Source organism: Ricinus communis, chromosome 2 (assembly GCF_019578655.1).
Source record: "Ricinus communis isolate WT05 ecotype wild-type chromosome 2, ASM1957865v1, whole genome shotgun sequence".
Lineage (NCBI taxonomy): Eukaryota > Viridiplantae > Streptophyta > Magnoliopsida > Malpighiales > Euphorbiaceae > Ricinus > Ricinus communis.
In genome coordinates this window covers 2,138,197-2,165,166 of record NC_063257.1, presented here as the reverse complement: position 1 = coordinate 2,165,166, position 26,970 = coordinate 2,138,197, and the positions used below count along the sequence as shown (strand labels likewise).

Here is a 26,970-nt window from a genome sequence, read left to right as displayed (position 1 = left end):
TGTCTCTTTTAAGTCTAATTTTATATCTTTAAACTGTTATAAATTCGAGTAGAGTATGGTGTAAAATGTTAATAATCTGAAGGACCTAGGCCACTTGTGTGCAAGTATTGCCGACATGACTGTCTGCCTAGGTCACCCATTTTGCAATGGCATGTCCTGTCTAGCTAGCTAAAAGTCAATAATTGGCTGGTGAAAGCTTTTTTTTACCTTCAGCTTTTTTTTTTCAATTTTTTTTTAAAAATCAATCTTTACCTTCCGTTTTGATTTTGATATATTGTTGGATGCACAGCTTCAACTTCCGTTTTGATTTAATATATTGTTGGACGCACAATGATTACCTAAATTCCAGTAACAAGCAAATCTTTGGTTCATGGGATAGGATGGCAGCTTGCATTATGAAGTTTACATAAGCGCTTCTGCTTCATTAAAATGATGAAACAGTAGAAAGAAGCAGACCACAGTAATATAGAATGTTACTATCAGAAAATGGTGAATCCAGTAATTCTTCTTTTTCTCTTTTTCTTTTCTTCTTTTTTTTTTTTTTTTTGATAAGCAATAGAGATGGGTTTATTAATATTATGGAAAGGAAGAAAACCAGTATACTAGCCGAGAAAACTGAGGTGCTGGCAGAAAAGATGCTTCTTTCATGCTGGGGAAAACCTTACATACTTGTGCATAAAAAGAGCAATCATTACAAATGGGAAGTACCAAGATTGGATTCTACCAGTTTCAAAAATGAATTTCATATGATCAAGTGAAAAAATGAAGAAAAAAGAAAGAACAACAAAACCTCATCTGAAGGAGCTTTGAATTTCTTCCAATGTTCTCCCTTTTGTCTCAGGAACCCAAATAGCCACAAATGCGATAGTGAGAGCACAGACGATCAAGTAAATGGTAAATGTTCCTGTTGAAAAGTAGAAGAAATCCAGTTAAGAAGGAAACCAATAGTTAAACAGTTATAAATTATAACAAGGTGCACTGTTTTCCGGTCAAACTTTAAGCTACTATTTAGTTGGCAGAACACCTAGCTGACAACCCAGTTTGGTGGAGCACCGTATGCTGCTAGTCATTTTATGAACTTATGAGCACATGTACACACGAAGAGAGTATAAGAAGGTCATACCTCCACTACTCCAACTCAAAAGCAAGTTTGCAGTCATCGTCACTACGAAGGAGAATAACCAATTGGCAAGTGTTGCTACACTTCCAGCAAGGCCCTTAATATTGACAGGAAGAATCTGCATTCACACATCATACATATTCAAGATCCACAGATCATGGTTGTCCTTTCAAGACATAAAAGGAGTAATTACTCAACATTGTCCTCAATAAGATATTGAATGGTTTATAAGATGATAACATTCCCAAGCATTCGGTTACAAGGTTATGTCAAATTTGTACATAGATCATAGATGTGGAATTATAATTCACATACCAAATCAAAGCATCAAAATGCCCAAACTAATTACAATTAGCTGTCTATGGAGTGTTCTACAGTTATAACACAATAAAATGACTAATGCCCAGATATGGCTCCAAACAGGAGCGTCATTTCAGCTGCAGTATATATACTGCACTTAATGATTGTCCTTGATGTTCTGAAGTTCAAATGTCCAGGTTTTTCTTTGCATTCTATCAGCAGATAACTGAACTTTAATAGATGCTGAAGCTTTGCAGAGACAAGAAGTTGGCATTGAAAAAGAAGCTTCTGCTTCTCCTTTTATGCAGCAGTGTAGATAGAATGCATGTTGCAAAACTTATTTTGGAAATCAGTGGCATGACTTCAAACTAAGGGGATGGTATCAGGAATTAAATCAAAAAACTGTCTTCTCTACAATACAAAATTGCTGGTACTTCAGCTATCAGTCTGGGGTCTGGAAAAAGCAGGCACCAAATATTTGGGCTGTGCATTGAACTAAATTTGTTACCAACCGAGTTTTTTAAAACACTATAAATACTGAATAGCTCAAATAACCAGAGCTACAAATTTTGGTTTGTTTTTTCTTTTGGTTATTAAACTAAAAAAAAAAAAAAAAAAATAAGCATCCTTTAAACTAGATACTTTTGGTTTACCTAAACAGTACTATGTAATATTAAGAAATTTTATTTCTATTACAGTAATTTAGTAACTGAATTAACCAAAACCACAAACTTCTTAAACTGGAAAAACTAAATTGCATTGGTTCAATCAATTTTAGGCAACCAGATAATGAGTCATAAGATACTGATACCTCAGACATTATAATCCATGGAATAGGCCCCATTCCCAAAGAGAACCCAACTACCATCCCCTGCAAGAGAGATTGGATTAGGCAGCCCATTAAAAAATGGTATTATAATAAATAACACAGATAATGCACCAAAAACACATACCAAAACTCCAACTATTGATAAGATCCCCAGTATGCTATATAAATGAGACTGATCGGATACAAAATCCTGGATAATTAAGAAAGAAGTGGAAAAGGAATTATAAACTGCTGTCCAAACCATAAAAGTCAAATCTTTCACTTGATTATCATGATTACTGTAAACAGTACAAGTGGAACCTTTCATTTGAGTATCATTCATGATTACTAGAAACATGTTTGTCAGTAGATACATTATGTACTTGCCTGCACAAAGAATGATACTGCAACAAGTAGGAGGCTGATAGCCATTGCAGAAGAGGAAATCTGTGAAAGAATAAAAGAAAACATTATCCTTCTCTTGCTCCAAAACAAAAATTATTGACTTGCAAAATTACTTCAATCTTGCATGAGCTTACAATAAGTAGAAGACGACGGCCTGCTTTATCAACTATTGATGTTGTTACACCAGTAGCAATAACCTAATAAAAACATGTGTAGACATTCAATAGATATACTAAGCTAACTTTCTGAAGACATGTAGCAGTTCGCATTGCAACAAGGACATAATCATTTCGCAAGTTTCACTAGAGCTGTACCTGGATGGCACCAAGCCCGCAAGTAGCTACATTACTATTTTTAACCCCTGTTCAAAAAGCAAAGCAGCTAATCAAAACCATTAAGCTGATTTTATGTATTTAAAGGTTCCACAAAAAAATCAGCGCACATAGCCAATAAGAGGATTGAACGAATACGAGCAGTGGTAGAACTATGGCTCAATTGACACATAATGTAGTTTATTTAACAGTAAACAGTGACAGCAATCTGAAGGTGATGCATCTTATATACACTCAATTAACATAACATATGCTACTTTAGAAGGGGGAAATAAAAGAATGATAAAGAAAATGAAGCTATATTTTCACTGTAAGATAATTAAGCAAACAGTGATAAATTCCGGTGTTTCTCTTCCTCTTCCAATCTTAGAGAGACACTTCAATCTAAAAAGTGAACAAGTTTGTTGCACTTACCTGCAGATTCAAAAATGGTACTGGAATAGAACAGAACACCATTAATGCCACTAAGTTGTTGCAGGACAAGTAACCCAATGCCAATCTGCAGCACATAAGGACAAGTAACTCTAGCTTATGATTTTTAATTCTGTTGCTTCGAAGTTTGAGGAAACAATAAAAGCCTTTCGAAAACAATTTTGGGTGCAAAATATTACCATTAGTGGGAGCCAATATCTTCTTCTTTTGAGTTCTACAAATCGGATTGTACTTCTTCTACTCGTTGAAGCTACAGACCTCTGCATAATGCAAGTTTCAGGCGAAATCATCAAATAACGACTTAATGGTCCAGAAGAAAAATGCAATGTATGATTTAGCAGTTAAGAGTATCTCAAACCCAATTCGTTACCTTAATTTCATTCACTTCAAGCGAAATATCAGTATCAAAACCCCGAAGAACTTGCAAAGAAGCTTCAAAATCTTCTGTCATACCCATTTTTGCCTAAATTTGGTTGAGGATGAGAAAGAGTTTGATCAGAAAGCTAAAACAATATATATAAGAAGAGAAAGAGAAGCATATCTCATTAAGCTTACCAGCCACCGAGGAGATTCGGGAATGAAAAACAGGCCAGGTATCAAAAGGGTACAAGGTAATATTCCTGCAAAAAGAGTTCGGCAAGCTCTAGCATATGAAATGTAGTCATTTGGGATCATTTGATGAATTATATCAATATACATTATCTAGTCCCATTGGTTGTCGATACATGCATATGTATGCAAGTGTGGGCATGCGCACACACGTAAACGTGCACGTGGGCGGGGGTTCTTTCTGACGGTGTATTTAAGTGGAGTATTAACGAAGAAGGCATATTATCACACTAAATGCTGTGCAGAACAAATATGCATCTATAAGATGCCAGACATGTCGCAGCCTTTTTTTTTACATCCAAGTGCTTAATAGAGATCTCAAAGAAGAGTAAACCTAGTTGGCTCTCGTCTCAAAGAGATCTAAATGAAAATTAAAAGAAGCCTAGCATCTCATATCTCATCTAGTTTGAACTGGAAAAGGTTCTAGGAGATACATTGATGGTTAGGTTTGTAAAATGCAATTTAGAAAAGCTAGCTCTCTCTTTTCAATGCATCTCTAATTTCCATCAGTAAACACATAAGGTTGAGCAGAAGATCATTTGATACCACCATTTTTTTTTAAGAAAAGATCATCAATCATCAACAATAGAAAATTATTTGGAAAAGGAAAATCAAACAGGAAATGTTAACTAACAAGAGAGAATCTTTATAGGATTACCCAAGACAGCAAGTATTCTCCATTGAACAAAAAGCCCAAGCAGATAGGCCAGCATGATTCCAATTGTGACAGAGAGCTGCATAGTGAAATTTGAATATAATCAACTTGACTAAGTATAAACATATGATACCTAATTTTCTACAGTAAGAATTCCACTAGTTCATCATAGGAATTAAGCCCAGAAACACAACCAACCTGATTCACTGAACCCAATGCGCCTCTCAAGTTTTGAGGTGCTATTTCTGCTATATATACAGGCACCTACAAACAAAACAAGACCATTATAAATTTTTTTTTTTTTTTCTCTCTATGGTCACATTTTCAAACTAGAAAAACCAAAACAGGCCACAAATATATTACCGTGTATGAGATAATTCCTACACCAAAACCTTCCAACAACCTTCCCATGTAGAGAAAAGAAGCATCCTATATTTAATTTGATCTATATCAGCGTTATGCATAAAATCCTAAACGAGCAATGAAAACGCTTCATCATAAGTAACTCACATGGGCAAATGATATAGCAAGCCACCCAAGAATATTGGGAATAGCTGCGATCATTAAAGACTGCGAAACAAAACAAGAAAATAAAGCTTATTGGTAATTTCAAAATCAAGAACTAAGTAACATATATAAAAAATGCTCATTGGTACCCCTTTTCGTCCAATGTACTCAGCAATCTGACCACTGGCTATAGCACCGACCATAGCACCCACATTTGACAGTGAACCAAATAAAGAGTACTGAGAAAGAAAAAAAAAAGGAAATTTTCAAAAAATTATTAAAAGGCCAAGCCAATAAAAAAAAAAAACTAAAATTCCAAAATAAAAGAAAAAAACATATGCCTCTGAAACACTAAGTTTAAGATCATCAGTGATTGCGGTTTGCGTTGGAGAGGAATAGCCACACTGCACCCAAAATAAAATAAAAAAATAATTTGGTTCTATTAAATTAATCAATAATAAAATTCAAAAGAGAAGAGCTAAATTGAAAATCTTATTTAAGTAATGAAAGTCCTAATAGCAAAATTGAAAAGGGTGAGATAGAGATTAGTTGGCTTACGGTGAAACCGAATTGGATTGGACCTAAAGCAACGATCAAAACACAGGCAACAACAGAAATTGAACTATCACGTATAACCTGTGATGACCCCATCATGCTAGATTGCCTTGAACCCATCCGATACCAGCTCCCTGTGTGTAGAAACGGTTTCCGCAGATCACCTCTCGCATCTTCCGAATCATCCCTGAAACTCATCTTCCCTGATCGTTTCCTCCTTCTTTTTTTTTCTCTTTTATCGTATACTTAACTAAAAACGCTATCTGAGTGTTTGATAAATGTCCAAAAGAGAGTGAAAAAGGCACAGATATAAGATAATAATTGTATAAGAAAGATGTGAGAAAGACCGGTGAGAAAAGCAGACAAGGGTAGCTAGGATATTAGCAAGTAGTTTTCTTTTTTCTGATCTGGAGGACAGGAAGCAAACGATGATAGATATTATTTTGGTTTGTTCGGTTTCGAGTGCCAAGCTGTAAATTTGGAAAAATTGTGACGCCATCACTTCAATACAACAGTCTCTCCGTTTCTAAGCTTGTTTTGTGGCTTGTACTCGCGCGCGGGCGTTTAGGATATTGGCATTGGATTGGATAAATCTAAACTCTATGCTTCTGATTGTTCCACTGCCTGGCTTCTTTTCCAGTTATAAGTTGTTTATCACCTTCTGAAATTAGGGACAAAATTTGAAATTCTTAGCCACACTCCGGTCGCCATATTATTCAAATCACAGTAAATAATAATGATAATAGACTGTATTATTATTTGCTAAGAAGACAAAATTTCATATTCTGTGTTATATCAAAATGTATAATTTAAAAGAAAAGGTTTTTTTTTTTCTTTTTTCTACAGTTGATGAATAGCTGCATCTAACATTTTGTTGCATGTCGCGAATGTCGAATTAGCGTACTATTAATTCGATGCTGACTCAACCTGTGATTGGATTTGATAGACGAAGGTCAAATCTTACGGGGCAAACAACGACGCCGTTACGTTTCCTAAAAATTGTCTCTCGATCTCACGTGAAAAATGCAAATAGATGAGATGACTACCACTACTACTACCGTAGTTACCGTTAGCGAGTAACAAACAAATGCACGCGTGTTACCTGCATGGCTCACGTGCGTGCGTGCATGCATGTCATGTCCATCTACCAGTCAGTGATTACTGTTTTATGTGCTAATACTGTCAAACGGTGACTCTTTGCAAGGAGGTCCCGTTCGAGTTGGGAAACTGTGGGCCCCAGGAACAAGACCCAAAGCCCATTTCGGCGGACATGAAGAGCTTCTTCATTGTTTGATATCTTCAAGCAGGCCCAACCGATCTTGTAAATTGGAATTCATGCTATAAGAATATAAAATAATTATAAATATATTTAAAAAATATTTGATAATTAAGACATTTAAAAATATAATTATTTTTAAATATAATTTTGTTTATAAAAATATCTATTTTGATTTTTTCATATGAAAAGATGTATGTTGAGTATATTTACAAAAAAAAAAAATATATATATATATAGAGAGAGAGAGAGAGAATATACTTTTAACAAATAATAAATTTAAAAATACATTAATTTCATGTAATATTATTATACTTTTTTTAGTTTTATAATATTAATGATGAATAAGTAAATAAATAAATTTGAAAAATATTTTTAAAACTTAAAGATTTGAAAATACGTTAAAAATATCATATCTGAAAAATTAAATAAATTATTGCAAGATAAAAAAAATATGTTTAGTATAATTAAAGAATATATATTATGTATAGTTTTGACGTGAATAACAGTAAAAAATATACATTTAATAAAAAAGGTATACAAATATATGTTAAGTATAAAAATTTAGAATATTATATTTAAAAAATTATATAAATTGCTACAAGGTAAAAAATAGTATATATTAAGTATATATTGAAGAATATAAATATACGTTTGGTATATTTTTAACATAAATAATAGCAAAAAAATATATATTTAACCAAAACTATTATATGTTAAGTATATATTAAGTATTTTAATATTTTTAAATAAAATAAAAAACACAAACTCAAAAGAAAAATAAACAGTAAAAGGAATGTTTATCAAATAATAGTATATTTTAAATATGTAATTTAAAAAAATTAACAAAAAATGTATATTTATTAAAATATAGTATATATTAGATATATGTAAAGTATATAAAATTAACTTTCACTTTATATAGGAAAATCAATTAAGGCCCCTGTATATAGCTATCTTTCTCTCTCTCCGATTTTCTCTGTTGTAGCCATTTTTCTTCTTTCTCTAGCCATCTTAGCCTTCTTATTATAGCCATAAAGTCCTTTTAACGCCGCCAGCTTCCTTTCACATTTTGTTTCACCGGAAACAACCTAGATCTAGCAAATTGGAGACGTAAAGATTCAATCATTTTCTCGTTGTTATCGTCGGTTCAACCATCTGTCAGTCTCTTTTGCCAAATCCAATGCCATAAATGAATTCTCCATCTCTAGAAATTTTTAGTAAGTCATAATAGTACTTGACGTTACTATTTAACTGGAAATAAAAAAAATAAAGAAAATGAAGAACATAAATTTTTTAAAACAATAATAAGTAATTTTAAAAAACTAAAAAATGGGAGTAATCTTATAATTATTTTAAGAAAATAGATAAAGGTTGAAACTTGCTCTTATAAATTTGCCAATATTTGCATGCAGAAGCTCCACGGAAAAAGGAATTGGGCCTTGAGTAGATCCGGCAGTGTGACTATTCTGTTATATTAAATCATGCTTAATCTACTAATTTAATATAGATAATATAAAAGTGATTTATATTTAAAGTGTTAGAAATATTTAAAATTCTTTTTGATAAATTAAACTGGAAACATATCAATGAAATACTAAAAAGCTTAGAAGCCAAGCCTAAGAAGTATTTTTCATTTAATCTCAAAAAGCAAAAGTGTTATTTCATTTTTAAATATTTTATATGTGAATAAACCTTAAAAAACGGGAAAAAGAATAAAAAAGAAAAGAAGGAATTCAAGTTAAAACAATAAAGGAGTCGCTCTTCGTTGGTTGTCTCTTAAAACCAGTCAATCCAATCCGATACTCCGCTTCTCTAACACAAAAAGAAAAAAAAAAAACAAAAAACAAAGAACCACCAGTATCAACGCCACTATCCATGGCCCCGTCTATCTTTTCTTAAATCTCCACCACCGCCACCGTCCACCGCCGCCATCGACATTAGCAAATTTCCCTGATCGCACATGGGAGAGGAAACCCAACCTCAACCTCAACCCCAACCCCAACCCCAAACCCAAACCCAAACCCAATCCCAGCCCCAACCCCAGTCCCAATCCGAATCTCAATCTCATCCCCAATCACAAATCCGGACGCAGGTTCTAAACCATCAACCTTCACATGACTCCGCCACTAGCACTATCGCTACCTCTGAATTAATATGTATTCCTCAGCCAACGGCCACTCCTCCGGCCAAAATCCCTCCTTCCCGTCCTCGTAAGCTCCGTAAACTTTCCCCGGAATCCGCCGCAAAATCCACCAAAACAAAAACACCCCAACCGCGAGCTCTAGCGGTGGCCCCTCCACGTATCATCGCGAGGTCACTCTCGTGCGAAGGCGAAGTAGAGAATGCAATTCGGCATCTTCGCGAAGCCGATCCACTTCTCTCATCCTTAATTGACCTCCATCCTCCGCCTACCTTCGATACCTTTCACACTCCTTTCCTTGCTTTGACTCGCAGTATACTTTACCAGCAGCTGGCTTTTAAAGCCGGAACTTCAATCTACACTCGTTTTATTTCTTTATGTGGTGGAGAGGCTGGTGTGGTTCCTGATACAGTTCTTGCCTTGACTCCCCAACAACTTCGTCAAATTGGGGTTTCCGGGCGGAAAGCAAGTTATCTTCATGATCTTGCTAGAAAGTATCACAATGGGATTTTATCAGATTCGGCAATTGTAAATATGGATGATAAATCTCTTTTTACTATGCTTACTATGGTTAATGGGATTGGTTCTTGGTCTGTGCATATGTTTATGATTTTCTCTTTGCATAGACCCGATGTGTTGCCTATTAATGATCTTGGAGTCCGGAAAGGAGTGCAATTGCTTTATAATTTGGAGGACTTGCCTCGCCCTTCTCAGATGGATCAACTGTGCGAGAAATGGAGGCCGTATAGATCTGTTGCTTCTTGGTATCTTTGGAGATTTGTTGAGGCAAAGGGCTCGCCTTCCAGTGCTGTGGCAGTGGCAACTGGTGCTGCTTTGACACAACAACACCAGGAGGATCATCAGCAACCGCAACTTCTTGATCCAATTAATAGCATTCTCAACCTCGGGTGTGTATTATCTTCTCTTTGTTATACTTTCTACTTCTCTCTATCGACATATGATTTACATTTTAATCAAATTTTTGTGCTTTAGTAGCTTCCTTGTTGTTTGTGATTTAGAGTTGCTTGTTTTTAGTATAGTTCTCACTGTAACTTATTAGTGTGGTTAAACCCTGCAATATCTACCCTTAGGGGGATTGGGAATTTTGCGCCGAAAGATTCTGATTATGTAGTAGAATGTTGCTTCTTCACTGAAAATGAAAAGCTGATGTCCCAGTAGTGATTAGTTGCACTATATTTTTCTTATCGGACTCAAATGCAAAGGTGCCTTCCCATTGTTACACATTTGTGTCTTCTTGCTATGCTCCATCTGAAAAAGAATAGCTGAAACCTTGCAGCTGCGAAACGCATCCTGCACAGGACATTACATTTCTGAAAAATTAGGAGCCAACTATTCTGAAGAAGAATGGAAGGAAAAAATAAAAAACCATCCTTTCCAATTGAAGAAGGAAGATAAAGATTAAGAATTTCGACAAGTAGATCGGCATGTATCAAAGTAGACTTGTATTAGTGTTGTTACCCATGATATAAAGTGAAAACCTTAGAGGCTTAGATCTTCACTTAGAGAAGAAGGAGAATATGGGTATGCAATTTGGACATGTACTGATTATGCTAGCAGATGTACTATTATTTATTTATTGTGGAAAGACGAAAAAAAGAAAGAAAAAAAGAAAATTGTTGTTCCTCCTTATTGAAGGGGTAAATGTGTATAATCTATATTCCTATTCATGTTTATTTGATGGAAAGAGTCTTCAAGACTAAAATATATATCTTTAAGACTATCTAGCCTGCATTTGTATGTAGCATAAATGCAATGAATTAGGAGTTGCAACTCAAATTCAATTGATAGTTGGCAAATCATAGTTGGTGCTTGAAAATAGAACACTTATACAAATGCTGTGTACCTTAAGTGCCAATGTCAAACAAAGTTTGGGTGCTAATGTGTTCTTAGCTGCCAACCACAACCATACTTTGGCTTATCAGGGCTGCTATTATGTCATTCCTTTATGAGATCAATGGATGCTTACATTTCTATAGTTATTCTAACTTATTGATCATAAAGCATAAGAAAGAACAACCAACAATCAATGATCTTGGAACTTTCAAGTATAACCTGCCTTCCTTCTTGGGAATAATTTGTCTTAAAACTTTTTATCTTCCATTTAGGTGCTGAAAAGAATTGTGTAGATGATATGCTATTGCTAACTAATAGATAGCACTCTATGACTATGAGCATAGTACCTGCTTATGGTTGCGCTTAAACAGGAAGCAGATATTCAGCAGGACATGTCATTAATGTTGAAACCATGGGTCGCAAGCTAAGTGTTAATGATTTTTGTAATACCAGAAATGGTGTGAAGCCCTTATAAGTGGCCTACACATTGGCTTTTGATCTCATTCATCGTGTGGAGAAAGGAATCCACAGCTTCCTTTTGAAGTTCTTTGTCATGTGTTAATTCTTTCTCCACTGTAATGTCCTTCTCAAATGATGATTTGACAAATATAGAGTAATGCCAACGGAGAATTGCTGAAAAATCTTATTAACCTGTTCATAATATGCAGATATATCGCAACTGTCAAAGCATTTGCCATTAGATGGTCCATTTTGGTCCAGATAAGGGGGTTGGGAAATGCTTCATTCTGCACTGTAGTTTGATACTATGAGTTAGGCTAGTGGTACAAATATAATATATATGCATGTTTCTCACTAAGAATTGGAAATTGTGATGGGGGTACTTGATTACTTATGTAGAGCACAGAATAAAAGAGTGGCCATATTCTCCGACACATTGTCCAAAAGACTTGATTTTTCTTTTATCTATAAATTAGGTGTATTAAGAGTGAAAATTTTGAATGAGAGAATGCCGAGAATGCTACTCCCTATAGCCTATCTTGTAAGAAGTTCCTGCAGTACAAATCATTAAGAGGTGCTGTGTAGCATCTTTTATCTTTAGGGTTTAAGATAATTCCTAGATCTATAGTTCTCGTGTCTTCATAGTTTAATTTTGGATCACCATTCATGGTTAATGCTTAACTTTCTTCCAAACTGGTACATTTCTAGTTGTGAGGTCTTTTGGAATACTTGCTTTATGGATTAGTCTTTTACATGATATAGTCTTTGTTCACTATTACTGAACTATTATTACTTTTTCATGATGTGATGTTTTTAATTACATACTATCTTTAGTATCCTTTCCTTTCTGCACTTACAGAATCAATATAGAATCTCCTTAATTGTGATAAGTATTAGCTGTGCGCTGAAAGCATCTCTCGAGTCACTTCAGAAGCCAGTATATTTTAAACCTGTTTAGGCTATTTCTTCTGTTCTCTCTTTCCCTCTTCTTTGTAGATTTATTGTCCACCTAGCTGATTAGGGCCCAAGCCATTGACATGCCTATAGGTATTCAGTTTGAATAGTAGGTTTTAATGAACAATATCTTGGGAGTAGTTTATATATACAGACTCTTAAAGACAGTATGGAACTAATTTAAATTTCATTACTAACTATTCATGTATAATGCTTTTGTTATGTCTACTTTTTCTTGCTGATCCTGACATCGTGCCATATGATTTAGGGCCTGTGCATGGGGACAATGATCGGGTATCGTACGAGGAGTTTGTTGATAACTTCTATCCAGCAATCAGTTTGACAAGGGTGTGCAGGAAAGGTACTCAATAGTCATGGAAGGGCTTGGATATTCGAGTAGTTAAGAGAGATGTGTATTTGACTAGCGAACTTGCTTTGAAGAGTTTAATAAAACTACCTTTGCTGAGGTTCTATTGTCTTTGTTTAAGAGACTGGATTTTTGTTGTCAATATTCTCTTACATGACATTCTAGAGTTAAAAGAGCTTCAACGTTTCTGCCTTTATTGTGGTTTGGCTGCGAATTCTGTATTACCATATCTACTGTGAGAAACAGTTGAGGCCCAGCTGCTAATGTCAATGAATCATCACAAACTTTAGATTGCAGATATGTGATATCATATGAACTCGCAAAACCTTGCCTCGCACTGTAGAAGGTAGAATTGATTGTGTTGTTTTCACCATTTTCTAAATCTCTTAGAAGGTTTAATCTTTGTGTCAATTTTTTCAACTAGTTCTGGGGTTTGATACTCTTACGTTCTACTCAACCACAAACAATACATATCCGCGATAAAAATTAGAATTCTTTCACAATGCTGTCGGCCCCAACTAAAAGGAATAATTTGGGTTTATTTGGCGATGTTGATTTGCCACGTTTCAGCTACAGGGAGACATCCTTCTTGAAATGATCTGCCCCATTTTTATATTTTATTCATATTACAGTGGAATCTGGCCTTCTTTTCTCTACTTACATGTTTGACATTTCATCTGTCTTTTTAAATTGTCAAATGAGTCGCTTAACGGCATCTTTGGAGGTAACGACGCGAGGAGGCAAACAAAAGCTGGGACGGCTAGAGAAATGCTGTAATTACTTAAATGAAACATAGGATATCAAACATCAGTAAATGGACATTCTTCCCTTTTCTTTAGTATTTTAACAATGAATATACTTGGGATATATGCAGAATATTCGTGTGAATATCTGTTTATTTTCACTATCTTCTTCTTGTTTTCTCCAATCAGATCATAAATATACGCACCTTTACTTATACTGTTAATTTCTCATGCATAGCCCTTTTGCTATAAAAATGGCCTCAGAAGTTATTTGCTTTAGCGAAAAACATACCAAATTTTTAGTTACATCATCAGCATCAACATGCACTACGAGAATTACGACCCTTCTTTCCCTGACCAGCCAGTGGCCGACCTCTACCTCCCAGTTTGGGCTAGCCTACCAGCCTTCTGTTCCAAGCCAGCTTTTATCTGGGCTCAAGATGGCTCTAGTGGTGCAGCCGATCATTCCATCCTCACTTATGCTCATCTCAATGATTCAGTCCAGTCAATTTCTATTAACTTACTCGTTCCATTGCTAAGAGGTGATACTGTTGTCATTTTATGCCCACCTGGTCTTGAATTTGTTGAGATCATCTTTGGTTGTCAAAGAGCTGGTCTTTCGTGCATTCCTATCTTTCCTCCTAACCCTTCTTTCAGCAACGAAAACTATCACCACCTTGTTAGAGTTCTCTCTCAAACAAAGCCCAAAGCTGCCATTGCTAATCACGAATACATTGCCAGTGTTCATCACTACATTTCCTCATCCTCTAGCAATCACAAGCTTGCTAAACTGCTGCAACATCTCAGGTGGATTTCTTCCAGTGATCTCAAACAAAAGGAGGCAACAGGTTCAAGTACGGGATCTCGTCCTTCGTATAATGGTTGCAAACCAAATGAAATGTACCTAATTCAGTACACTTCAGGTGCTACAGGGATTCCAAAACCAGTACTTGTGACAGCAGGATCAGCGGTTCATAATGTAAGAGTAGCAAGGAAAGCTTATGATCTCCAGCCAAATAGTGTTATCGTCTCTTGGTTGCCTCAGTACCATGATTGTGGCCTTCAGTTTTTGTTCCTTACTATTGTATCCGGAGCAACATGCGTACTTACTTCACCTGGAGCATTTGTTTCCCGACCTAGGCTATGGCTAGAGCTGATTTCAAACTTCAAAGCTACCTGCACTCCTGTTCCTTCCTTCACATTGCCATTTGTTGTCAAGCGCGGCGGAGTGGAAAAGGGAGCTCGTGTTATAAATTTATCGAGTTTGAGAAACTTAATCCTCATTAACGAGCCAATTTACAAGTCATCAGTTGACGAATTTATTAACGTGTTTAAGCCGTTTGGGCTAAACTCATCATGCATTTCTCCATCTTATGGCTTAGCAGAGAATTGCACATTTGTTTCAACAGCTTGGAGTAGCAATGAAAACTTTGCTAACTTTCCATCTCATAATATGCTCTTACCAATTGCTAGGCTTACTGCTCAACATGAACATGATGAAGAGGACATGGACATTATGGTAGTCAACGAAGAGACACATGAACCAGTTGTCGATGGGGTTGAAGGTGAGGTTTGGGTTTCATCTCCAAGTAACTGTTCTGGTTATCTAGGCCATCCATCTTTAACCCGCGAAATATTTCAAGCAAGACTCAAGAATAAGGTAAGCCGATGCTTTGTTCGCACAGGAGATAGAGGAATCATCAAAGGCGAAGAGAGGTATTTATATGTTACTGGTCGATGTTCAGATGTTATCAAACTTCCAAGTGGTGAGCAAATACATCCTCATTATATAGAGACTGCAGCTCATAAAAGTTGCCCAGAGGTTCTTAGAGCAGGTCGCCTTGCTGCTTTGGAGATTTCGAATACAACAGCCGTCGTTGCAGAGCTACAAAGAATTGAAAAAGATGCTGCTGCTTTGAAGAATATATGTGAAAGGATCAAGGACGGTGTTATGGAGGAAGTGAAAGTTGAAATTAGGTTGGTTGTTCTTGTGAAGAGCGGAAATGTCCCAAAAACAACTTCAGGCAAGATCCAAAGGTGGGCAGCTAAAAATAAGCTTATTGGCGGCAAGATGAGTATAGTTACGGAGGTTCTTTTTGGGAAGAATAATGGGAGGTTGTCGCAATCGTCTGAAGTATTGGTCCAAGAAAATAAGCATATGAAGAAAGAAGGTAAAGAGATAGTTGATGGGAAACAATGGCTCTCTCTCTCCCTTTCGAACATTGTAACTCGTCCCTCCCTTCTTTCTCTTTTGTGAGAACAACAAATAACTAGTTTTTGGTTTATTTAATAATATCTCTGTTTGGTAAAATATGTGATAATATTTACTACACACAAACCAGATGTGAGTTTATCTTGGGAGGAATTTTGTCTTCTTCTTAAGTTGGTTAAGATTTGAAGTTTAAGAAATTAAATAATATTCAATGATGCAAGCTTCACTCCCAGCTTAGCCAAAGAAGGAAGAATAAATTATTACATTAAGAATTAATATCCAACTGATACTCTACATAGGTGTCAAGGTTTTCTTTTTCTTACAATGAAAAAGTTGCTTTCTTACAATGTTTTCTATGTTTCATATATACAAAATATCTCAAGTTGGAGCATAAAAATTCTGGATGCCCAACTTGGAGATGGAAGCTTGGAACAGAGTTGCAGGAAAGGGCTTTGTAAAAGAATCAACCAATTATTTTGATGAAGGGACTGTGATAAGATTGATAATTCCACGTTGAATTTTCTCTCAGATGAGATGGCAATCAATTTCTATATGCTTGGTCCTCGCATGATATACAAGATTCTCGACAATTCTGATGGCAGATAAGTTGTCATAATACATATTTGTTGGAGAAAAAGAGAGCTGCAAATCCTGAAGGAGAAAATGAAGTCATTATATCTCACATGTCACTGCAGCTATAGCTCTATACTCTGCTTCACTTGAAGAGCGTGAGACTATTTGTTGTTTCTTGGACTTCCATGAGATCAATGTTGAACCGAGAAAAACACAAAATCCAGTAATAGATTTTCTGGAATCAGTGCATGAAGCCCAATCAAAATCACTGAAAGCTTTAAACCGGAGATCACCTGTTGCTGGAAAAAATAAGCCCTGTCTTGGAGTCCCTTTCAAATGTTGGAGAACTCTATGAGCTGAGGTCAAATGAACATCTGTAGGGGCTTGAAGAAACTGAGATAACTGTTGTACTGCATATGCTATGTCAGGTCTAGTGTGGGTTAGGTACAACAGCTTGCCAACTAGACTTCTGTATGCTGTAATGTCTTTAAGAACCTGCCCCCCTGTTCTAGAAAATTTCTTAGTAGATGCTATCGGTGTCAGTACTAGTTTAGCTCCGAGAAAACTAGTTTCTTGCAAAAGGTCTAAAGTGTATTTTCTCTGGCATAGGTTAATACTAGTTTTGGACATGGTAACCTCTAATCCAAGAAAAAATTTGAGTTCTCAAAGATCCTTAATTTGGAAAGTATCATGAATGAATCTTTTTACCTTTATAATTTCTGTCATGTTTGAACTTGCTAAGACAATGTCATCTACGTAAATAGCTAAAGCAATGAAGTTTGATCCAGTACCTTCGATAAAGAGGGAGGAGTCTGAAGCAGCCTGTTTAAACTTCTAAGTATGCAATGCAGCAGTTAGCTTTGCATTCCATTGTCTGCTTGCTTGTTTCAATCCATACAAGCTCTTCTTTAGTTTGCAAACCGTATTAGTCTGCTTAGGTTGAAAACCAGGGGGCAAATCCATGTAAATCTCCTCTTGTAAGTCACCATGCAAAAAGGCGTTGTTGATATCAAGCTGACAAAGATTCCAGTCCTTCGCAGCAGCTACAGCCATAAGAGTTCTGATTGTGGTGATATTTGCTACAAGACTAAAAGTATCGAGAAAGTCAATGCTAGACCTTTGAGTATATCCCTTAGCCACAAGCCTTGCTTTGTATCTTTCTAGAGTCCCATCAGCTTTAAGCTTTGTTTTATACACCCATTTATAATCAATAGTTTGCTTGCCCTTGGGTAAAGGAACTAATTCCCAAGTATTACTTTCTTCTAAAGCAGTTATTTCTTCAGCCATTGCTTATTTCCAACAAGTATGTGAAATTGCCTGATTATAATGTTTTGGTTCAGGTAATATTGTTGTATTACATATATAGGACTTGTAATGAGGTGAGATCTTGTCATAAGATAGAACTTGAGAAATATGATGTGGTGTGGTTCTAGGTTTGGGCAGAGAAACTTCAAAATCGTGAAATTTTGATGGCAGGTGAATATTTCTAGTAGGTCTGGGAGAGGGTTGGGAAATAGTACCTGAATTGATTGGAGGAAACTGTATTTCAGCAGTAGATGAATGGAGTGGATCAACTGTTTGTGAATCTACCCTTTTGAAATCTTCAAGTGAACTTTCATTTTGATAAATAGGGATAAGAACATCATTGGACGGTATTGTAGCAAAAATCTCTTTAAATGGGAACCTGTTTTCTGTAAATGTTACATCTCTAGAAATAAAAATATTTTTATTCTCTAAATTGTATACTCTGTAACCTTTAGTATTTTTAGAAAAACTAATGAAAACACACTTGATTGCTCTAGGATGCATTTTTGTCTTAGGATGAGGTAAAACAAAAGCAAATGCTCAACAACCAAAGACTTTGAGCTGATCATAAGAAGGTTTGACCTTGAAAAGGATATTAAAAGGAGTTGACTGGTTTAAAACCAGTGTTGGGGTCCTGTTAATTAAAAAGGCAGCATGCAGAACACAATCAATCCAAAAACAAAGAGGGAGATTGGCTTAAATCCTTCAACTCCGTGCAACAAAGAGAATATGTTGGTGTTTTCTCTCAACAATACTATTTTGTTGAAGTGTGTAGGTGCAAGAAGTTTGATGAATAATCCCTTTTGATTTGTAAAAATCAGTCATTTCAAATTCTTTGCCATTATCAGTTTTAAAGCATTTAATCTTGACTGAGAACTGAGTTTCAACAAGATGGTAAAAATCAATGATCAAATGTCTAGCTTCTGACTTAAGCTTCATAGGATAGATCCATAGGAATCTGCTCTTGTCATCAACTATAGTTAAAAAATATGAATGACCATGTATGCTTTTGGCAGGAAATGGTCCCTAAATGTCTAAATGAATAAGATCAAAAATTGAAGTAGAAAAAGAATTGCTAACAAGGAAAATAGGCCTTTTTTGTTTAACCAAATGAAAAACTTCACATTCAAAGCAATTATCATTAATCACAACATTATGAAACTGATCAAGAGATTTCATTACTTGTTTAGAAGGGTGGCCTAGTCTTTTATGCCACAAAGTAAAAGCAACGAAATTACAACTAACAGAAAATGAATTTAAAGACTTCTCAGTATCTTCTTGTTGTAAAAGCTTATATAATCTATTCACTTGCTTAGCTATACCAGTCATCATCTAAAGTTTCATGTCCTGAATATAACAAAAGTTGGAGGAAAAAATGAGAGAGTAAATGTTGTTTTTGGTTAACTGCAAAGTGGAGATGAGATTAAAGGCAAAACTTGGTATGTAGAAAATACTATGAAGAATCAAAGAGGGTGATAATTCAACAGTGCCCATACGTGCAACCTAAACTAATTCATTATTAGGCAACTTCACATATTTATCAGAAACTTTGTAATGTCTTTTGAAAAAACTGAGAGAATTAGTAATGTGATCAGTAGCTCCTAAATCTACAATCCATTTACTATTGTGGAATTGCTTATAACAACATAAAACAGTACCTTTTTCAGCAATAGGATCGAAGGCAGAAGATAGAGCATTGATCTGAGAGGTGGCTGCATTATGAGAGTCAACTGCCTTTTCTTGAATCATAGACATTAGACTATTATACTGATCCCTTGTAAAAGCAATAGGACCATCATCACCAGATTTGTTAAAAGAGCTATAATTGTCATAATTCAATTGATATTCCATCTCTTCAGTAGTTGAAAAATTATGACTGTCAGAAGGGAAAGATGCAACCTAGTTTGTAGAACTCGGAAAATTCTTGCTTGCTCCCTTGTATCCCGGTGGGAACCCATTCTTTCTGTAACACTTGTCAACAGGGTGCCCATACATTTCACAGAAAGTGCAGGTAGGCTTCTTGGCCCCATTGTTTGGAAAAATTCTAGAATTGCCAAAAAATCTCTTTTGACTATTACCAAGGTTAAATTGCTGGTTTCCTATCTTCGGCCTAAAGCCATTCATATTCTTCAAGTGTTGATTATGTCCAAGATTAAAACTAGTTGTTCTACTTCCAGCATTCATATTGAATTTCCTAGCTAGCAGTATATTTGAATCACAAGAAACTATAGCAGCACTCAAAGATCGTTCATGTTGAATCACAATATCAAAAATTTCATTCACAGGGGGCATTGGTTTCATCATAAGAATATGGGACCTTTGGACAGAGAAATTTTCATTTAACCCTTTAAGAAACTTTAGGATAAAATCTTGTTTCCTGTATTTATTGGCAGAACACTCACAAGCATGCAGAGGTCTCAAATTACCTATCTCATCCCATAAGATCTTCAAGTAGGTATGATAAGCAGTAATAGAAAGGTTACCTTGTTGCAAAGAGAATAATTCCTGCTGAAGATCAGAGATCCTTATAAGGTCACCTTGTGAAAAACGATCATATAAGTCTGCCCAAAGATCGTATGCATAATCCAGCCACATTACACTTTGCCCAATTTCTGTATTAAGAGATCTCTGTAACCAAGAAAGCACAAGATTGTTGCATTTCAACCAAGATTATAAGAAAGATCTTATTCCCTAGGAACCTTAATTGAACCATTAACAAATCGAAATTTGTTCTTTGAAATCAGAGACATTTTCATAGATCGTGCCCAACTATGATAGTTATTACCAGTTAATTAAGAGGAGGTTAACATGAGAGATGGGTTTTTATTTGGGTAGATGTGGTACTCACTATTCCGATCATTGATCTTGAAGGTTTGTATAGAATTAAAATCTTCAGTAGCCATCAAAGAGATTGATAGGGAATTTCAGATGCGATTAAGAAGGAAAAGTGGTCGTTAATCAAACAGACAGCCAGTAACCAAGAAAAAACAAGAAAAACAGCAACTCTGTTTTGTTTTGTTTTTTTTTTTTTTAATCGACGAAGCCCGAACTAAGCGGGTCGAGTCAGATCCGATCTTTGCGACGAACGGATCTTCGATTTGAGGACCTCGTCGTAGGCACTGAAGGCTTCTTGAAGGTCGTTTAACAATCTCCGTGTTCTGCTCGATCTCAGCAATTTCTTCCATTTTCTGCAAGGCAACTCGGGCAGCTTCTCTTTCTTTCTCCCGTTGTTTTTCCAATTCAATCCCTTCCCTCTTTTGTGAGGCAACTTCAGCAGCTCTGATTTAGGCTTCAATCCAAGCCTTTTCTTCAAGCTGCTCTAACACCAAAACACGTACCCACAAGGAAAACACCTGCTCTAACACCAAAGCTGCTCTAACTCAACAAAAATGGCAGGAGGCAACGAAAAAGCCTCACACTCAAACCTCTCCACAGCCTAAACGCAGGCGGCATAGAGGGCAAAACAAGGAGAAGAGAAGGGGAAAATGTTACTCTCATACCATGTAAAGGTTTTCTTTTTCTTACATTGAAAAAGTTATTTTCTTACAATGTTTTCTATGTTTCGTATATACAAAATATCTCACTAGCTTTACACTTGTCTAACTCCTATCGGTGTCAATATTCTATTAATAAGTAATTTTTGCGTAGAAATATGATTGCCAGTTTGGCATTATAATGAAACCTTGCAGTTAAAAGCAGAGGTATTGAACTCTTATTAAAAGTAGGTCATGTGAAAAAACAGGATGGTCCCGCCCTCAGCTAAAATACCCAACACCCCTCCCCTTTTAAGTATTTAGGCCTTCTTAACAAATGCGGTACACATCCATGTATCTTACTTAGTTATATCTCTTCCCACATCTTAACTTACCTAATGAACTTGTTCTATTACCTTAGCACCACAATATCATGCTGGTCTTGTTCGACAGGGATGATGTAAATTGGGTGGCGTGCTTGTAGTTGAATCAATTAAATATTTGTATTTTACAAAAATCTAAGGACTTGTAACTATCTTTGAATTTGTATACACAGTGAGAGAGTTTGTTTGATAATATTTTAAACGTGTCATCTCTCTACCTTGTTTTGAGAGACAGAAATATGAGAATGGTATTCTAACAATAGATTTAAATGTCTATAGTTTGTTTGATAATCTTTTAAATGGCTTAAACAAGTTTCATGTTTGCTTACCAAAAAAATTAATAGAAAAGGGTTTCAGTGTAATATAATAAAATAAAAGGAGGTCAAATTATTATATCTTTTAATCCCATGAAAATAAATTACTCACAAGATTTGCAAAAAAAAAAAAAAAAAAAAAAAAGAGGTCTTTAGCGTGGTTTGGGCTAAGCCAGCGCAATTGTGCTACAGCCCATGTTTATTAGTGTGGCTAGCTACCAGAGCTGCAGAAGCACAAGATACCAAAGCCTAAGCCCACTATCAGAAACTCCTCTCCAATTGCCAATTAAATGAATATGTACATTAGCATTGGTGGTGATGGCAAATAAAAGCAAATGGTGATAGGAAAGTGTTGGTGATGACTGATGACTGATGACTGATGACAGAATAGAAAAATGGAAATGGAAAAGAGAGGCAGATGAGATGCAGGCAGAGTCCTGATTATAGCTTAGGGAAATTCTATTGGTGGAAGGTGCAGTACTAGCAATGAAGAAAAAGAAAATAATGAAAGGGATGAACAGTAGTAATAGTTGAAAAGAGAGGGAAAGTACCAAAGCAATAAGACGTGGGAAAGAGAGGGACAAATGAAGCCATCGATTGCACCACAGAAAGGTAAAGACACTGCTTGGGGGCAAGCGTGGTGCTGCAGAAAATATGCAGAGAGAGTTTTGCAGAGACCAAACAGAAATCCCCACATTAACCTCTCATTGCTTTCAGATTCAACTTCACTACAAGACAATCCCCCTTTCACTGTGGACCAACCCACATGCAATTTCTTTTTCTCTGCGCTTGATTAAGTGATTAAATTGCAGGAGTAAGCTTTTGATTGTTAGCCAGTAAAGGGATATTGCTTAGAATGTCACAGTAAATGGTTAATTAAGTAAAGTTTAGGCTAAATGTGTTATAAGAGTTGAGTGGTGTGGGTATATATATATAAAGAGAGTGAAATTTTTTGAAAAAAATGGGTCGCATCAGAGGAAGAGTAGTACATAAATCTGTTTGGTTATTTGGAGGGGTCAAGTGGGTTAAAGATAAGAAATGGAAAGAAGGGCAATAATGAAGGGGGTGGAGCGGGACCCATTTGTGGCAGGGTGTGGAACATGACGTTGTCGGTTATTTTTTGTTTCTCTCTCTGCTTCTCCACTATACACAAACTTATCTTACAATACCCTCTGGCTTCATCACAAGCAACCAAGCTGTCTCTTGTTGGATATGTAGTTGGCTTGTTGGAAGCACTGAAGCACAGTCCTTTCTTAACCCACCAATCCGATTATCTTTCCAAATAACCCTACACCAGAAAATAAATTACTCTCTCTCTTTTTCTATGCACGATTAGCTAGAGAGAGAGATAAAGCTGGTGTGGTTGTGGTGGTGGTGGTCGTTACGCTGTGTTTGCTGCCTCTCTTTCTTTCTTTCCTTCTCTCTTATTAGACTGTGAGTTAGGTCCCATAAAACCTTGATTCTCTTGTTTGTTTTTGGCACTCGTTTTATGTATTAATCTTTCTTAATGCAATAGCTTCTCCTGTTCTTCTCCAGTCTTGTGTCTGCTGAGAAAATTAAAAGTTTAGATTACGCCCTTTTAGCATCATTAACTTAGGTCATTAAACGTCTTTTGTATTAGGGCATTTAGTTAGTTAAGCTATTTCATAATAATAATTATTAGGTCGGTAGAAATATAATTATTCATTCCCAAGAGCTAGAATTTAGAAAGTTTTGTCACTACAAAGAATAGATCAAGAAAACAAGATTCATTTATATTGCTGTGGGGTGTGTGAGTAAGCGATTTTGAGCATGGAATTAAGAGGTCAAGAAAATGATACGAGAACATCAGTCCCTTCAAGTTACAGTCATCAGTCATCAGGTGTAGAAAGAAGGAATCATAATGGCAACACCACTACAGTCCTAACTTACACCCAAACCCTAGATCATCATAGACAAGCAAGATCTCCAAACCCAGATCGATTTCCAATCATTTCTAAAGGATCCAACTCTAAAACAACCCATGTTAGGTACCGAGAATGTCTCAGAAACCACGCCGCCAGCGTCGGCGGGAACGTTTTCGATGGCTGTGGTGAGTTCATGCCAGGAGGTGAGGAAGGTAGCCTTGAAGCTTTAAAATGTGCAGCTTGTGAATGCCACAGGAATTTCCATCGCAAAGAGGTCGATGGGGAGACTCAATTTAGCCCTAGTTCAAGAAGGAGTCCAATGGTTCATAGTCTTCAATTGCCGCCACCATTACCTTCTCCAACAGTACTACATCATCAGCAAAGGTATTCAGTGGGGTTGCACAGTACCAGTCCTACAACCCCAAACATGGTTCAGCCTATGACTGTGGCTTTTGGTGGTGGAGGAACTGAGTCTTCAAGTGAAGATCTTAACGCGTTCCATTCTAATGCTGATGGAGTTCCACCTCCACCTCCGTATGTCTTATCGAAGAAAAGGTTTAGGACTAAATTTACTCATGATCAGAAAGACAAGATGATGGAGTTTGCTGAGAAAGTTGGGTGGAGGATTAACAAGCAAGATGAAGAAGAAGTAGATAAGTTTTGTGCAGAAATTGGGGTTAGAAGGCAGGTTTTTAAAGTCTGGATGCACAATAATAAAAATCTCAAGAAACAGCAACAGCAACAGGAGCAGGAGCAGGAGCAGGAGCCACTGTAAGCAAATATGTTAAAGAGCTTGCTTAAAAGATGACGAGATTGCTTCAAGGAGAGAGATGGATAGGTGTAGATATTAAAAGCATGCTTATTGTAGGTGATCAGTGAGAAGGAATTAATGTGTTAAACTAAGGAGCTGGGATTAGCAAGATTCTTGAAAGTGAAATCTTCCATCAGAGCAGAGATTGTAGAATCCCCACCATGTTTTAATTTTTCTTTTGCTTTCCTCATTAGCGCCGCTGTTAGTTAGCAAAAGCCTGCAACTATTTTTTTCTTTAATGGAAGTATATTGGCGTTTCCTCACTTATTTGCTTTAGAATTTATCATTTCATTATGGGGAAGGAAGGACAGAAGATTTTTATGCTTCATTCTGATTAGTTAAGAAGAAAAAACGAGGTGCTTAATACCACTTTTTGCTTTGGGATTAGCATATCAATTTTCCAGCAATTTCCAAATCAAAATATATAAGAGAAAAACACTTAATCATGCAGCAAAAAAACCTTAATGGATTTAACAGCTAACACTTGAATTATGCTCGAGGGACGAAGATGTGCAAATCAGGTGGACCATCATGCTTTTTCTTTTCTTTTCTAAAGATTCAAAGGTCTAACATATAATAGGACCTTGCCAAGATTGATAGTCACCAGGATTAGAGAAACTCGATATCTCATATCTCTGACTCTTCAATGGTGCTAAGGAAGCAGTTAGATTCTCACACATTACGCATTTGATTAATTAGCAAAACTAGATAAAACCATTTGAAACTTTTCTATACATATTTCGTATCTTAAAAATTTCTTCTTTTTTTTTTTTCATATATATAAAGAGCTATTCTTCTGATAGCGTTATGCAGTTCATAGTTTGGGCTTGAACTGTTTTTTATATAATTTAATTTATGAATGAAATGTTTTGGATTAAGGTTCAATTAAGTCCTTGAACTTTGCAAATATCTAATTTGGCCTTTTTTATGGCCAATTTAGCTTCAACTATTACTTTTTCGGCTCATTTAAAAAAAAAAAAAATCGGCTAACTAATTTAGCTTTAGCAATAAGTTGAAAGGTCAAATTAAGTGTGTGCATAAAGTTTAAGAGTTAAACTGAAATTTATAATTTTTTTTTAAAAAGAAGATTGAGATGATGCATATTGAATTTTAAATTACCACCCGCCAATCAAACCCAAAAAGGAATCCGCTGCCGTCACTATCAGTTCTGGGACGTGAATGACAAGAAGACAACTTCTTTCCTTTTCAAGAAAGCCCAAATTAAAAAACCTTAAACCCATCTAATAAATGCTTGAATGATAATTACATTATTGCCAGTCCTTTCCAATTCTTAGTTATTCAATTATACATGCCTTACACCTTTCCTGAAGGCTGCCATCTTTCTAATGTTACTCACTCGAAACGGCAGAGTCTCCCCTCTTCAGTCTTTGCAAAGGTAACATAGCTATTTTGATCGGTGTGCTCGTTATCAATTAAAAGAATTGAATTAAACTTAATTAATAATTAAATCAAGTTTAGTTATTTATTAATTGACGTTTATAACCAAATCCCATCTAGAAATTTTTTCAGCGGGTGATAAAAACAGAAGCGAAAGCCAAGCTTGGAGATTTTAATCGCCTGGGTCGATCAGTGATGTGTGTTCGTGATGCGATCGTTAGTGAGAGTTTGGTTCTGATGTGAATGTTTTGATGTTATTTGTACGGTGATGGAGAGTTGTGCGGGGCCTTGGAGTGTCTATGCATTTGGGAGTATGCTCCAACACATTTTGCCTTTCTCATATTCCTTCCAGACTTAATAATATTTTGGATTTATTTTCAAATTTAGCACCCAGTTTTCTTTTCTTTTTCTTTTCATAATTTTAGTTTTAGCTTGTAGCAAAATTATTAAGCAAGATTGTAATCTTAGTGACAATAAAAAGAAAGTAGAGATGCAATTCTTTTTAAATCAAATCTGATTGCTTTTGTCTTTATTAATAGAAAGATGGACATACAGATGAATACCCAACTATAATAATTAACACTAAACATCTCCAAACATTTTAAAATAGCCATGTGCGTGTTCAGAATTGGATAATTCCAGAGTTAACATATTCAAGAATATTTTGATCAAAGCAAATCACTGCTTCCACACAATTGAACTTAATTATTCCAAAGCTTCTTCCAGTTTATTATTTTGAATGTGTAAGAGAATGATGAGAATTATGTTCCTCCTCCAAATATCAGATCCCTATTAGCAAATTATATTTGAATACATCGCCTTCTGCGATACATTTGTGAACACTCACCCTAGCTTGTTCTTCACCCAATCACCCCATGACGAGCCTGTCTTTTTGGTTTCTTCCACAATATCTCCTGCATAATTGGAGACTTTGTGCAGAGTGTCTCTCATTTCAGGGGAGTTCACTTTCCCTTTGATATCGTCATAGACGTTTTTTGCAACGTTTTCTTCTTCACCCAAAACTAAACGGGCGGGCACAGATAATAACAATGCAAACACAATCAGAATAGCTGCAATCTTTGCCATCTTTCTCGCC

General features: G+C 35.8%; 4 protein-coding genes across 4 annotated transcripts; 3 read left to right on the top strand and 1 right to left on the bottom strand.

Moving 5' to 3' along the window:
• Positions 1-621: 621 nt before the first annotated feature.
• Positions 622-6,366, bottom strand: LOC8288937 (sugar transporter ERD6-like 6). Its single transcript, XM_002510349.4, has 18 exons — positions 5,727-6,366; positions 5,510-5,572; positions 5,318-5,407; positions 5,172-5,231; positions 5,025-5,090; positions 4,860-4,925; positions 4,665-4,740; positions 3,953-4,017; positions 3,768-3,860; positions 3,577-3,657; positions 3,380-3,464; positions 2,948-2,994; positions 2,768-2,830; positions 2,616-2,675; positions 2,374-2,439; positions 2,232-2,291; positions 1,124-1,238; positions 622-904 (listed from the first exon to the last, which is right to left on the bottom strand). Exons 1-18 carry the CDS (start codon positions 5,919-5,921, stop codon positions 792-794), a joined length of 1,464 nt encoding a protein of 487 aa, XP_002510395.1. The 5' UTR covers positions 5,922-6,366; the 3' UTR covers positions 622-791.
• Positions 6,367-8,705: 2,339 nt separating this feature from the next.
• Positions 8,706-12,972, top strand: LOC8288938 (alkylbase DNA glycosidase-like protein mag2). The gene is made up of 2 exons (XM_002510350.4): positions 8,706-10,050; positions 12,678-12,972. Exons 1-2 carry the CDS (start codon positions 8,963-8,965, stop codon positions 12,697-12,699), a joined length of 1,110 nt encoding a protein of 369 aa, XP_002510396.1. The 5' UTR covers positions 8,706-8,962; the 3' UTR covers positions 12,700-12,972.
• An 845-nt stretch (positions 12,973-13,817) lies between these two features.
• Positions 13,818-15,875, top strand: LOC8288939 (long-chain-fatty-acid--AMP ligase FadD26). Its single transcript, XM_002510351.3, has one exon. It carries the CDS (start codon positions 13,842-13,844, stop codon positions 15,774-15,776), a length of 1,935 nt encoding a protein of 644 aa, XP_002510397.3. The 5' UTR covers positions 13,818-13,841; the 3' UTR covers positions 15,777-15,875.
• A 6,974-nt stretch (positions 15,876-22,849) lies between these two features.
• On the top strand, positions 22,850-24,739 carry LOC8288941 (zinc-finger homeodomain protein 5). Its single transcript, XM_002510353.4, has one exon. It carries the CDS (start codon positions 23,571-23,573, stop codon positions 24,438-24,440), a length of 870 nt encoding a protein of 289 aa, XP_002510399.1. The 5' UTR covers positions 22,850-23,570; the 3' UTR covers positions 24,441-24,739.
• The last annotated feature ends 2,231 nt before the right edge of the window (positions 24,740-26,970 follow it).

Bases quoted from the DNA above. Each gene is read 5' to 3' on its own strand.
- LOC8288937 (XM_002510349.4), bottom strand. From the start codon at position 5,921: ATGAGTTTCAGGGATGATTCGGAAGATGCGAGAGGTGATCTGCGGAAA. The intron at 5,408-5,509 runs GCATATGTTTTT...TTTCTTTCTCAG, and splicing joins TTAAACTTAGTGTTTCAGAG to TACTCTTTATTTGGTTCACT. The intron at 2,676-2,767 runs GTAAGCTCATGC...ATTCTTTCACAG, and splicing joins GCCGTCGTCTTCTACTTATT to ATTTCCTCTTCTGCAATGGC.
- LOC8288941 (XM_002510353.4), top strand. From the start codon at position 23,571: ATGGAATTAAGAGGTCAAGAAAATGATACGAGAACATCAGTCCCTTCA.
- LOC8288938 (XM_002510350.4), top strand. From the start codon at position 8,963: ATGGGAGAGGAAACCCAACCTCAACCTCAACCCCAACCCCAACCCCAA. The intron at 10,051-12,677 runs GTGTGTATTATC...CATATGATTTAG, and splicing joins AATAGCATTCTCAACCTCGG to GGCCTGTGCATGGGGACAAT.
- LOC8288939 (XM_002510351.3), top strand. From the start codon at position 13,842: ATGCACTACGAGAATTACGACCCTTCTTTCCCTGACCAGCCAGTGGCC.